The sequence below is a fragment of the Leucoraja erinacea genome, chromosome 14 (genome assembly GCF_028641065.1).
Source record: "Leucoraja erinacea ecotype New England chromosome 14, Leri_hhj_1, whole genome shotgun sequence".
NCBI classification, from domain to species: Eukaryota; Metazoa; Chordata; class Chondrichthyes; order Rajiformes; family Rajidae; genus Leucoraja; species Leucoraja erinaceus.
The window spans coordinates 55,236,294-55,248,594 of record NC_073390.1 but is presented as its reverse complement, the minus strand read 5'-3'; the positions used below and the strand labels follow the sequence as shown (position 1 = coordinate 55,248,594).

General features: G+C 39.6%; 1 protein-coding gene across 6 annotated transcripts in view; it reads right to left on the bottom strand.

Annotated features, from left to right (window-relative positions):
- Positions 1-12,301, bottom strand: part of gigyf2 (GRB10 interacting GYF protein 2) — a 114,286-nt gene that overhangs the window by 26,441 nt on the left and 75,544 nt on the right. For all 6 annotated transcript variants that reach the window (XM_055646466.1, XM_055646470.1, XM_055646467.1 and 3 more), the window contains 5 exons: positions 9,240-9,380; positions 7,584-7,684; positions 4,793-4,893; positions 3,857-4,012; positions 1,046-1,204 (listed from right to left, as the gene is read on the bottom strand). In XM_055646466.1, the coding sequence (XP_055502441.1) occupies positions 1,046-1,204; positions 3,857-4,012; positions 4,793-4,893; positions 7,584-7,684; positions 9,240-9,380 (658 nt within the window). The remainder of the gene's footprint in view (positions 1-1,045; positions 1,205-3,856; positions 4,013-4,792; positions 4,894-7,583; positions 7,685-9,239; positions 9,381-12,301) is intronic.

Sequence of the window (12,301 nt, the reverse complement as noted above, 5' to 3'; positions counted from 1 at the left end):
AAGTATATAAAATTATGAGTGGCATAGATATGCCATGACACCCAGGACAAGGGGTCACAGCTTAAGGATAAGGGGGAAATCCTTTAAAACCGAGATGAGAAGAACTTTTTTCACACAGAGAGTGGTGAATCTCTGGAACTCTCTGCCACAGAGGGTAGTTGAGGCCAGTTCATTGGCTATATTTAAGAGGGAGTTAGATGTGGCCCTTGTGGCTAAGGGGATCAGGGAGTATGGAGAGAAGGCAGGGATGGGATACTGAGTTGGATGATCAGCCATGATCATATTGAATGGCGGTGCAGGCTCGAAGGGCCGAATGGCCTACTCCTGCACCTAATTTCTATGTTTCTATATGGTAGACAGTCAGAGTCTTTTTCCCAGAGTGGAAATGTCCAACATGAGAGAGCAGAGCTATAAGGGGAGAGGGGGGAAAGTATAATGGAGATGTTTGGTGCAAGATCTTTTTCCAGAGCTTAGTGAGGGCCTGAAAAGCATTGCCAGATGTGGTGGTGAAGGTAGATAAGATAGTGGCGTTTAAGAGGCTTTTAGACAGCCTCTAAAAGGAAGAAAGGCATATGAGATCCGTTTAACTTAGCATCATGTTCGGCACATACACTGTGAGCCGAAGAACCCGTTCCTGTGATGTACTGTGCTATGTTAAAATTCTGCAGAGCTTTCATAATATCAATATATATTGCTTTTGCCAAATTCAAAACTAAAATTAAATTATTAAAACAAATGACCAGATCAGTTGATGCTTTAAAGCCAGCATAAATAAAAATGTGCAATTTTTCATAAAAATTCAAAATTGAACAGCACGAAATTGATGAAATACCATGAAATGTGTACATCGAATTCAGATTTACAATGGCTTCAACATTAAGTTTTATCAAGATTACTCTCCTATGTATTCCAAATATCTGTAGGTTTAACATTGACAACACGTACATGATAACTTTTAAAATGATCCAATAAAAAATATTGGGGTGGCTTCATATTGGAAAATTAACTCAAAAGGAAAAAAAAAATCCTATGTTTGTGCAAGTACCTGTTTTCGAAGCAATTCTTCCCTCTGTCGCCTCTCTTCGTCTTCTCTTTGCCTTTCTTCATGCCTCCGTCGGGCTTCTTCTTGTTGTTGCCGTTCTTCCTCTTCCATTTGCCGGCGGAGTGCTGCTTCATGCTCTCTTTGACGTCGCAGTGCGTCTTCCTAAGGCCAAGAAAACAGATAAAATTACCTTGATAATCAAATTAATAATGCTTTTCAAATTTTCCATCCGTTGTATATTGCATCATCGAGCCTGAAAAAGTAAACTTACGGGGAAAAATTGTATATTTGCACTCTCTGATGAAATCTGTAATTAAATATGCCATTATACTTGCATTCCACATAAAAGTTCAACTTGGGGAACACCTACATGGAGGTATTAACACAAACTGAACACCAGAGAAGTAGGTATCAGATTCAGATTCAGATTCAATTTTAATTGTCATTGTCAGTGTACAGTACAGAGACAATGAAATGCATTTAGCATCTCCCTTGAAGAGCGACATAGCAAACGATTTGAATAAATAATAATAAGTATCCGGGGGGGGGGGGGGTGATTGTCAGTCACCGAGGTACGTTGTTGAGTAGAGTGACAGCCGCCGGAAAGAAGCTGTTCCTCGACCTGCTGGTTCGGCAACGGAGAGACCTGTAGCGCCTCCCGGATGGTAGGAGGGTAAACAGTCCATGGTTGGGGTGAGAGCAGTCCTTGGCGATGCTGAGCGCCCTCCGCAGACAGCGCTTGCTTTGGACAGACTCAATGGAGGGGAGCGAGGAACCGGTGATGCGTTGGGCAATTTTCACCACCCTCTGCAATGCCTTCCGGTCGGAGACAGAGCAGTTGCCATACCATACTGTGATGCAGTTGGTAAGGATGCTCTCGATGGTGCAGCGGTAGAAGTTCACCAGGATCTGAGGAGACAGATGGACCTTCTTCAGTCTCCTCAGGAAGAAGAGACGCTGATGAGCGTTCTTGATCAGAGTAGAGGTATTGTGGGTCCAAGAGAGGTCATCGGAGATGTTGACTCCCAGGAACCTGAAGCTAGAATCACGTTCCACCTCCGTCCCGTTAATGTGGATGGGGGTGTGCGTGCCGCCTCTGGACTTCCTGAAGTCTACAATGAGCTCCTTGGTCTTCTTGGAGTTAAGGGCCAGGTTGTTGTCAGCGCACCATGCTGCTAAGTGCTGGACCTCCTCCCTGTAGGCCAGCTCATCGTTGTTGCTGATGAGGCCAATCACCGTTGTATCATCTGCATACTTGATGACGGTGTTAGTACCATGTACAGGTGTGCAGTCATAGGTGAAGAGGGAGTAGAGGAGGGGGCTCAGCACACAGCCCTGTGGAACGCCGGTGTTCAGGGTGAGGGTTGAAGAGGTGTGCTTGTCTAACCTCACAGACTGGGGTCTGTTGGTTAGAAAGTCCAGTATCCAGTTGCAGAGGGAGGGGTCGATGCCCAGGTTACCGAGTTTGGTGATCAGTTTTGATGGTATAATGGTGTTGAATGCTGAGCTGTAATCGATGAACAGCATTCTTACGTAAGTGTCTCTGTTGTCGAGGTGGGAGAGGGCGGAGTGAAGTGCCGTAGAGATGGCATCCTCCGTACTCCTGTTCTTGCGGTAGGCAAACTGATAGGGATCCAGTGTGGGGGGTAGGCAGCTTTTGAGGTGTGCCAGGACCAGCCTCTCGAAGCACTTGGTGATGATGGGGGTAAGTGCAACTGGACGGATGTCGTTGAGGCTTGCCGCAGTGGAGTGTTTTGGCACTGGCACGATGGAGGTGGTTTTAAGGCAAGTGGGGACAACTGCTTGGGCAAGTGACAGGTTGAAGATGTCAGTCCAGACGTCTGTCAGCTGCGCAGCACAGGCCCTGAGCACGCGCCCGGGGATGCCGTCAGGGCCAGCAGCTTTGCGTTGTATTTGTTGCAACATATAACAAATCACTGAAGTACTCTTCAAATACTCCATTATTGCACTCACCAATGTAGCTCAGCTGTTTTTAATTCATTCTTGGGAAGTGGATATCATTGTGCATCTCTAAATGCCCTCAAAAAAGTGGCAGGTAAGCCATGTTGAACTGCTGCAATCCATGCTGTGAAGATACTCCCATTATGCTGTTAAGTGGGAGGTTTGGGATTTTGACCTTATGACAAAGGAGAATGGCAATATACTTACGTCAGGTCAGGTTAGGTGGGACCTTGCAAGCGGTAGCGTTCTCATTCAAGCAGAGGTTTTGGGTTTGAGAACTGCTATCGAAGGTACTTGGGTAAAGAAATTCTAATAAGGACTTGTCAAATTCAAAGGGACCTCAACTTTACTGGGTTTCCCAGCAACTCATTCCTGAAGAGGAGATTGATTTAATCTAGCATCATGTTCGGTACAGAGATTATGGGTTGAATGCCATGTTCCTACGCTATACATATGCTCTACATAGAGGGTGTGGAAACATGCATGTTTCAGACAGCAACGTGCTATCAAATTTTTGATCTTCATTACACCAAACATGAATTTAAGTGTTCAGTGCCTTTCAGAAATTAAATTTAAATTTTGAACAATCAATTCTAATGGCACAATTAGTTCTGGAACCATTTACTGAGAATAGATATAGGGAAACAAAGTAGAAATCTATTCTTCTTATACCCATATTAATTCTAATAAAAATAAAGATAACTAGAACTTGTTGCAATCAACCACATTTCATAAACAAAAATGTAACTACGACTTTATTTCATAACTTTTGTTATGAATTTTGACAGTATCAACTGCCGAGCTGGTGTAATGGGAACTGCCTTTATTCCTAAATTCTGCTCTTAAACGTACCTGTTTCCTCCTCATCAGCTGCTCTTCCTCCCTTCGGTTCTTTTCCTCCTCTTGCCTCCGCAGTACCTCCTCTTGGTGGCGACAAATTCCTTCTTGTTTTCTTTCCTCTTCTTTCCTTTTTGCCCTAATATCTGTTTCTCTCCTTTCTTGGTCAAGCTAAACATGAAATATCAAATGAATCAGCAAGTCACTAAAACATGACTCAAAATAAATTTATTCTTATTAGAAAATCTTAATTTGCGAAATAGTTGTTTGGAATCGAATAAATTAAATTTCACTGCACATTATGGTACATGTGACAAATAAATTTGAACTGAACTTGAAAACCGATTCCACCATCTTACAATTTTAAGATTAATTTCTAGTTCATTTTTGATACATGTATAAGCAAATTCTAGGAGCTTCATAATTGTCCTTTTTTTATTTTTGCTGGAATCTGTCCCAATATCCTGGCCTGTTGTACTGGAAAAGCAACTGTTTCAGTGTTGAATTCAAGAGAGGAAAATGGCACGGCATCAATTTACATTGCTTTAAAATTAGTAGTGTGGATAAGTGTATGCTGCGATTTTTAAACAAAAAAAAATTCTCAACATTTTAAATACTTTCTAAATGTCAGGATGCACACGTCGAACAATTTGAAATTAAGTAAGACAGCAATCCTGATTTGCGGAGTTTTGCTCTATCTGGACTTTTGCGTAGTTAACTTGGCACAAAGAGGCCCATTCAAATGAATGGGGGAAATCAGCTGCTGGGAAAAAGGTTTTCATTTGAGTTAATTAATTTAGTTTAAATGTTCTTAATTATTCTATTGGTGTTTATTTAGTCTGCTAACTTCTACAATCTTCAGTACTTAAACTAAATGAAAAACAAAATGAGTTCTGGGCAGCAACAACACAGCTCTTTTCCAAATCAGGTCAGGATACTTCTTGTATTTACCTTGGCAGCTTTTCCTCTCTCCATCTGCTGGATTTGATCAACAGAGGAATTCTGAGCTGAAGAATCTACTGGCAAGTCCCACACACTGCCACAATCCCAACCTGAGAGAAGTAGAAATGTTGACACGCTCATCAAATAAAATCTAAACACTTTCAACTCAAAATAGGTTCCATTCTTGTACATGACATAAATAGGTAAGAAAAGCTCTAATATCCAATTCACACGTTCACAAGTTATAGGAGCAGAATTACTCTATTCGGCCCATCTAGTCTACTCCGCCATTCAATCATGGCTGATCTCTGCCTCCTAATCCCATTTTTCTAACTTCTCCTCATAACCCTTGAAACCTGGTCCTTGGAAACCTAGTGATAAATCATAGAGAAACTCTGGCGAGCATTGTAGATTACCAATCCGTTACTCAGTGCAGACTGACAGGTGGGAATTTGGTTCCATAGGGGTGGGGAGGATAATAAAATGTTAAAAGACAGAATCAATTCCATACGTTCTCTTATTTTATTTTCAGCAATCTGCAATTTTCAGCATACAGTAAGAGCAAGATGATTATTTTTTACCAGCAGGTTATAGGGCAATGTGCATTGCCAGGGAAATTAAAATGTCTTGTGATAAAGAAAGATCATGCCTCAAATAGTCATCTAGGTATATCATGCCAGCAATCAAAATCTACACCATTTCACTTTGTATTAAGAGTTGAAATTAGAGCTAATTATTAAACGTTTCAGAAATGTAAGTTATTCGTTTAAAGAGGCTGGATATATTTCTCACACAATGGAAAAGCGAGAAAAAAGTTAATGTTATGTTGCATTTTTGTGTTTTACAATTTCCTATTTTCATTTTTGTTAATGCATTAAAATGTTAATATTGATACTAGATAGGGAATCTCCAGTAAACCGGATGCTACACCTTTTTAGGGCAGGCGCAAGAGCTCATTGGTCATCCACATTGGGAACAAATGAAGCAGATAAAAACAAAATGGTTAGCATAAAGCAGTGGTCCCCAACCTTTTTTTGGCCATGCCCCACCTAATCACCTCTAAAATCCTGATGCCCCCCCATTGCTTTCCTTTGAGAGAAAACGGAGGAAATAGATATTATAAGGGTAACTTAGCAAAAGCTCTTTGAATCGCATTTCTAAATCCAATTCAATAAATAAGGTTCTCCCGTGACCTCGCGCGCTTCGTGCGACGTGCATGAAGAGCAATGGTGCGGTGATTATGTAATAACTACACAATAAAGACCTTTTTTACCCCAAAAAAATTATTTACTCAAAATAACATCTGAAACATAAACTACATAGTTTACCTGATGGAAAATCCAAGAAAATAAAAATTGAAAATTTGGACCCAGACCTCCTCAGTCGCGCTCAATTGCCCCCCTTAAAGATCAAATTGCCCCCCTGTGGGGCATACGCCCCACGTTGGGAACCACTGGAATAAAGGGTCATGGAGGCAGCCAGAACAATAATTAGGGATGAGAGTTACCAACATTTAAAGCTTAATTTGTTGCACAAAGGTGCCAAAATAAGAGTCCAAGTTGCTTAGACCAAAAACATGCTGACTTGTTATTTTCTATCATGGAAGTGAATCAATGAATTTAGGCTGAAATAATATCAGAGATTGTCATGGGATGTCTTATTGTAACATTTTTATAAGCTACAATCACAACCTCTGTTCCGAACTGACAGATAACCTAGATCTAACCATAGCAGGTGAAACGTTCTTCATTCCATGACGAGTGTTGTCCGAATTAATTAAGTTTGCTTCAAACAGTTCAAGTAATATTCCCTTTGCACCCCTCCACACACTGATGTGCACAATGTTCTTGCAAAATCTCCCACCACCATAACCACCCTGTTCCTTTTCTTTCCTGCTCCTTTTCCTTCCTGCATATGCTCATCTCCCATTCCTAAATTCCATCCTTTCACTCCTGTCCTACTTTTCCAACTTTGCAGGAAAAAGCATGTTAAGCCTTTTCACACTGAAGATGAAAACATCTTTACCAAGCTCTTGCAATCTCCTCTTTTACCTTATTTAATAAGTTGAGATAAATCCCATCAGGTCCTGGGATTTTTACTAATTTAATGATCTTGAAGAACCCCAATACCCTCTCCTTCTTGATCTCAAAGTGCCCTTGCATATTAGTATTCTCTGCACTGATCTCACTGTCCTCCATATCTTTCTCCTTCGTTAAAACATTTGCAAAGTACTTGTTTAGTGTCACGCCTATATCCTCTGGCTCCATAATTTAAAATTTGAGAAATTAGGGACGGGTGATGAGGAGGTTCAACGTAGGCCTGCAAAGAGAGAGTGAGGAAAGGGAAAGCAACTAGAATAAAAAATAAGGAGCAGAGCTTTAGGTGAGCAGATGCCTACAAAGGTGCATAGAGTTATTGGGGATGGGATGCAAGAGTGCATTGGAATGTCCACTGTTGGAAATAGATGGAGTTAGAAGAAAGGTTAGAAAATGTACCTTAACAATTCTTAGGTATTATATGTTCCATTGTCAATAGTTAAATAAAAATCATAGGTCGTAATTATGATGGTTAAGGCATCTAAATACGTGTAAAAAGCGCTTAAATGTACATATGACAGCTGTGTATTCTCACATTATTTCCTCTTTTCCTTCACTCCTAATTTCCATAAATTCCAACAATAAGGTTGAACTATTTTATATAATATTCCCTGAGAATTAAACTGTTTCAGTTCTGGATGATAATTAAAATCCCAATGATTCTTTAAAATCAGTAAATGAGTACACTGCATGGTTATATTTACCTGAGGCTTGAGGTGATGGTGTTTGCAATTCCCATATTGAGGTACTGTCAGGTACAGTCATTGATCTTGTTACAGGGGGCATCAGATTTTGCTCTGAAGATCTGAATGCAGATGAAACAATCATTTTTTTTATAATTTTGGAAAACAGTTAACTTTGACTATTAAAAATTATGAAGACAACTTTGAGTCTAGTTAATACAAGCAAATTGCTATACTGTGGCGACACCTGGTGGCAAGCCACGGGCACAACGAACCCTTGGCTCTGGAGGGAGGCGTCTCGGTGTGGGAGGCGCTAGTCACGGGGTTTGTACCCGAGAGGGTATTTAAGGCCGTGCAACACCCGTGACCAGGGAGAAGTAGGGAGCAATACTGTAACAGAATAAAATATGCGCATTCATACAACTTGTGTTCCGCTTGGCTTTTGGCTGGACTCCTGTGTCCCTGCAACAATACATACTTAAGTATGTACATATATACTGTAATACTGAATATCTAAATCCAAGGTTTAGTGATTTAACAAAAAAGGAAGAAAAACCAATGGCTGCACTGAAATCTAGCCCGACAAGCTTATTCATTTATTTAAATAAGGACAATGAGAAGTTAATGTAAGTTCACATCACCTTTCAAGATTGGTTTAATGTTTCTTTAGAATTAAAAAAAAAAAATCTTATAAACCATTAAAGATCAGAAAACGCCAGAAGAACAATACTCTAGTATCAATTTGTTAATAAATAGGTATCTTACTCATTGCAAGTACAAAGTATTATTTTGAATTATTGGTAACATATGATTTTGATGCCATAACATAATTGCTGGCAGGACTTAATAGTTCTTTTGGAGATGACAAACCTATTTTGCTTTCAGTTAAGAATAATGATATAAGGGTGTCAACGATTACTGGGAGGAAGCAGGAGAATGGGGTTGAAAGGGAATAATAGAATTGCAGAGTAGATTTGATGGGCTGAATGGACTAATTCGGCTCCGATGTCTTACAGCATAATGATGCCACAGTAGTGGCCTTGAGATGCTGAGAGCATTTTCTTCATATGCTTCCCAATTAGCCCAAACTGCTCAATGACACATAACAGTCCATCCTCCTTCAACTGCCGATCCCCTCCCTTTGAAGCGATTGATATTTTACAGGGTACAGACCATGTACCCAAGTAATCATTTTTTTCAAAGGGGAAGGCTATTTATCTTCAGGAGGATCTGTATTTTAATTGAATAGTGCCAGCAGCGGTCAAGAACAAAAACTCTGCCTTGCACACCATCTCTGCAGCCCAATTAATTATAGCCAATTAAAACAGCAATCGTTCAACTCCTGAGGGGAGATAACTCACTCTATTTGTCAATGGTTCCTTTTTTTCCTCTCTAAAGTTCCCTGCTATTCTACTATGGTGACTGACTTTAAATTGAAGTGATACGCGATTGATATAAAGTGCAAAATACGAGTGAATAAAACATCACAAACATGGATAACAAGAAACTATTTGTGAGGCACTTAAAATGCCTAGTTATCTGGGGCAAAAATATACCCAAATGACCTTAATCGATAATATTGCATGAAAATATTTGTCAGTACATCAGCACCGCTCCTCAATAACGTGTGCAAGAATATCACCTCCCTTAAAGAAACTGAAAACCACAAGTTGTTACCTTAATTTTAAAGCTTGAAACTGTTCCAGAATGACAGCTAATTGCTGTTGCTGCTGCTGTTGTTGCTGTTGCTGTTGCTGTGATGTTATAGCTCCCACAGGTGCCTTTTGATGGTGTGCTATTGCTTGTGCATACTGCTGCCTTAAAAACATTATTTTGGGGACAATATCAATTTAAACTTAATATAGTTTACTATAGTTTATATATTTTACTATATATTTAAATCGATATATCAACTATAAATTATATATAGGTTAAATATACAACTGACATTCATTTAAAAATATTTTAACCTCTCAAATAATTGATGTCAACTATAACACTGAGGTTGAATTCACTTCATATTTTTGAAGTATGGTTTATTTTGAGACATGCAAAAAATAACATTCCAGTTATCTTTATTATCATGGATTGGATTGCAGCAATCATGTTTTATTTTCCTCCATATGTTTAAAAACTCACACCATAGTAGGAAGTGCTATGCTTTGCCCTCCTTTTTATCCTCCCAGCTCTATGTTTCTAACATCTAAATCTTCTTCCTTCTTTTCCTGCAAATCATTCCTATTATTGGTCATCCATTAAACTGTCCCTTGTCAATCCTATTAAATGTCAGGAAAATTTGAAGAATTTAAAATGGGGAAAAAAATCTAGAAATTTGGTGCTACAATTTTCAAATTAACAAATATTGATATTTCTTTCATGCATGTTAAATGAAAACAAAATTCTCAATCTAATATATTTGATCAAAACTCTAATCAATAGTACTTTGCTTAACGAGCCACACTATATTTACAATAACAGAAAGAGCAGAAAACACTCAGTAAAGGCACAGAAACATAGAAAAAAAAGGTGCAGCGGTAGGCAATTCAGCCCTTCGAGCCAGCACCACCATTCAATATGATCGTGGCTGATCATCGAAAATCAGTACGCCTCCACAACTCTCCGGGTGAAAACGTTTTTCCTCATCTCAGTCCTTATTGGCCTCAGTCTTATACTTCACCCCTTATTCTTAAACTGTGACCCCTGGTTGTGGACTCCCCCCAACATCGAGACATTTTTTCCTGCATCTAACTTGTCCAATAACTTAAGAATTTTATATGTTTCTATAAGATTCCCTCTCATCCTTCTACATTCCAGTGAATATAAGCACAGTCGACCCATTCTTTCATCATATGTCAGTCCCGCCATCCTGAGAATTAACCTGGTGAACGTTCTCTGGACTTCAATAGCAAGAATGTCCTTCCTCAAATTAGGAGACTAAAATTGCATACAATACTCCAGGTGCGATCTCACCAGAGCCCTGTACAACTGCAGTAGGACCTCCTTGCTCCTAAACGCAAATCCTCACGCAATGAACGCCAATATGCCATTAGCTGTCTTCACTGCCTGCATGCCAGAGACCAGAGAATGAATGACATCTGTAGTACTGATACCAGTACAGAGTGATGAAGGCTGTTTTTCACCATTCTCATTCCTGTTTACATCTTCTCCAAATAGAGCAACTGTGACTATGAAACAACCCTATGCTCTCTTTACCAGTAGTACCTCCGTAATAAGTAGAAAATAAGAAAGTTATTCAGCTTTGAACATGTTTTGTCATTCAATTTGATAAATGATAAATCACCTCGGTACCATATTCCACTCCTCCCCATGAAATTTATTGCAACTAAAAAATTCCCCTTAATTAAAATATTCAGCAACTTTGTTTCTACAATCTTGTGTGATTGTGAATTCTGCATATTCACTCACAAGTGAATCCATTTCTCATTTTGGTTGTCTGTCTCTTCCAAACAATATAGCAAGGGGAAAAAAGTATATTGCTTCCATTGTGCCTTCTCTTTTCAGAATTACATACATTTCATTCTGATCTCCTCTTATTTCTCATAACTAATACAAAACTAGAGGATGAATTATCTTCTCAAACCACAGTTGCACATCTCCCTAATCTGGCTGTTGAATCTTTATTGTACTCTTTTTATGGCAAATATGTTCCTTCTTAGTTAAGGGGGCAAAATCTGTACACAACACTCCATAGAAACATAGAAAATAGGTGCAGGAGGAAGCCATTTAGCCCTTCGAGCCAGCACCGCCATTCATTATGATCATGGCTGATCGTCCCCTATCAATAATCCGTACCTGCCTTCTCCCCATATCCCTTGACTCCACTTGCCCCTAGAGTTCTATCTAACTCTCTCTTAAATCCATCCAGTGACTTGGCCTCCACTGCCCTCTGTGGCAAGGAATTCCATAAATTCACAACTCTCTGGGTGAAAAGGTTTTTTCTCAACTCAGTCTTAAATGACCTCCCCTTTATTCTAAGACTGTGGCCCCTGGTTCTGGACTCGCCCAACATTAGGAACATTTTTCGTGCATCTAGCTTGTCCAGTCCTTTTATAATTTTATACGTTTCTATAAGTACCCCCTCATCCTTCTAAACTCAGTGAATACAAGCCTAGTCTTTTCAATCTTTCCTCGTATGACAGTCCCACCATCCCAGGGATTAATCTTGTGAACCTACGCTGCACTGCCTCAATCAGAAGGATGTCCTTACTCAAATTAGGAGACCAAAACTGCACACAATACTCCAGATGTGGTCTCACCAGAGCCCTATACAACTGCAGAAGAACCTCTTTACTCCTATACTGAAATCGTCTTGTTATGAAGGCCAACACATTCCATTAGCTTTTTTCACTGCCTGCTGTATCTGCACGCCAACTTTCAGTGACCGGTGTACAAGGACACCCAGGTCTCGCTGTACCTCCCCCTTACCTAACGTAACCCCATGTGTAACTTCAAATGTGATCTCACCAAGGCCCTTTTATAATAACATATAATAACATCAGAATTTTCACATCAAATTATGTTAAGCTAACTTGTCTGTATTTACCTGTTTAGCCTCTCCTATAAAATAGGTTACAATGGCTATCCTCCAATCTGCAGCAACCGTTTTAGAATATATAGAATACTAGAAAGGGATTCTATTTGCACAGTACTCTGGAATTTAACGTACTCTGGAATTTAAATTATTAGACACTGGGGATTTCTTAGGTTTTCAACCATTG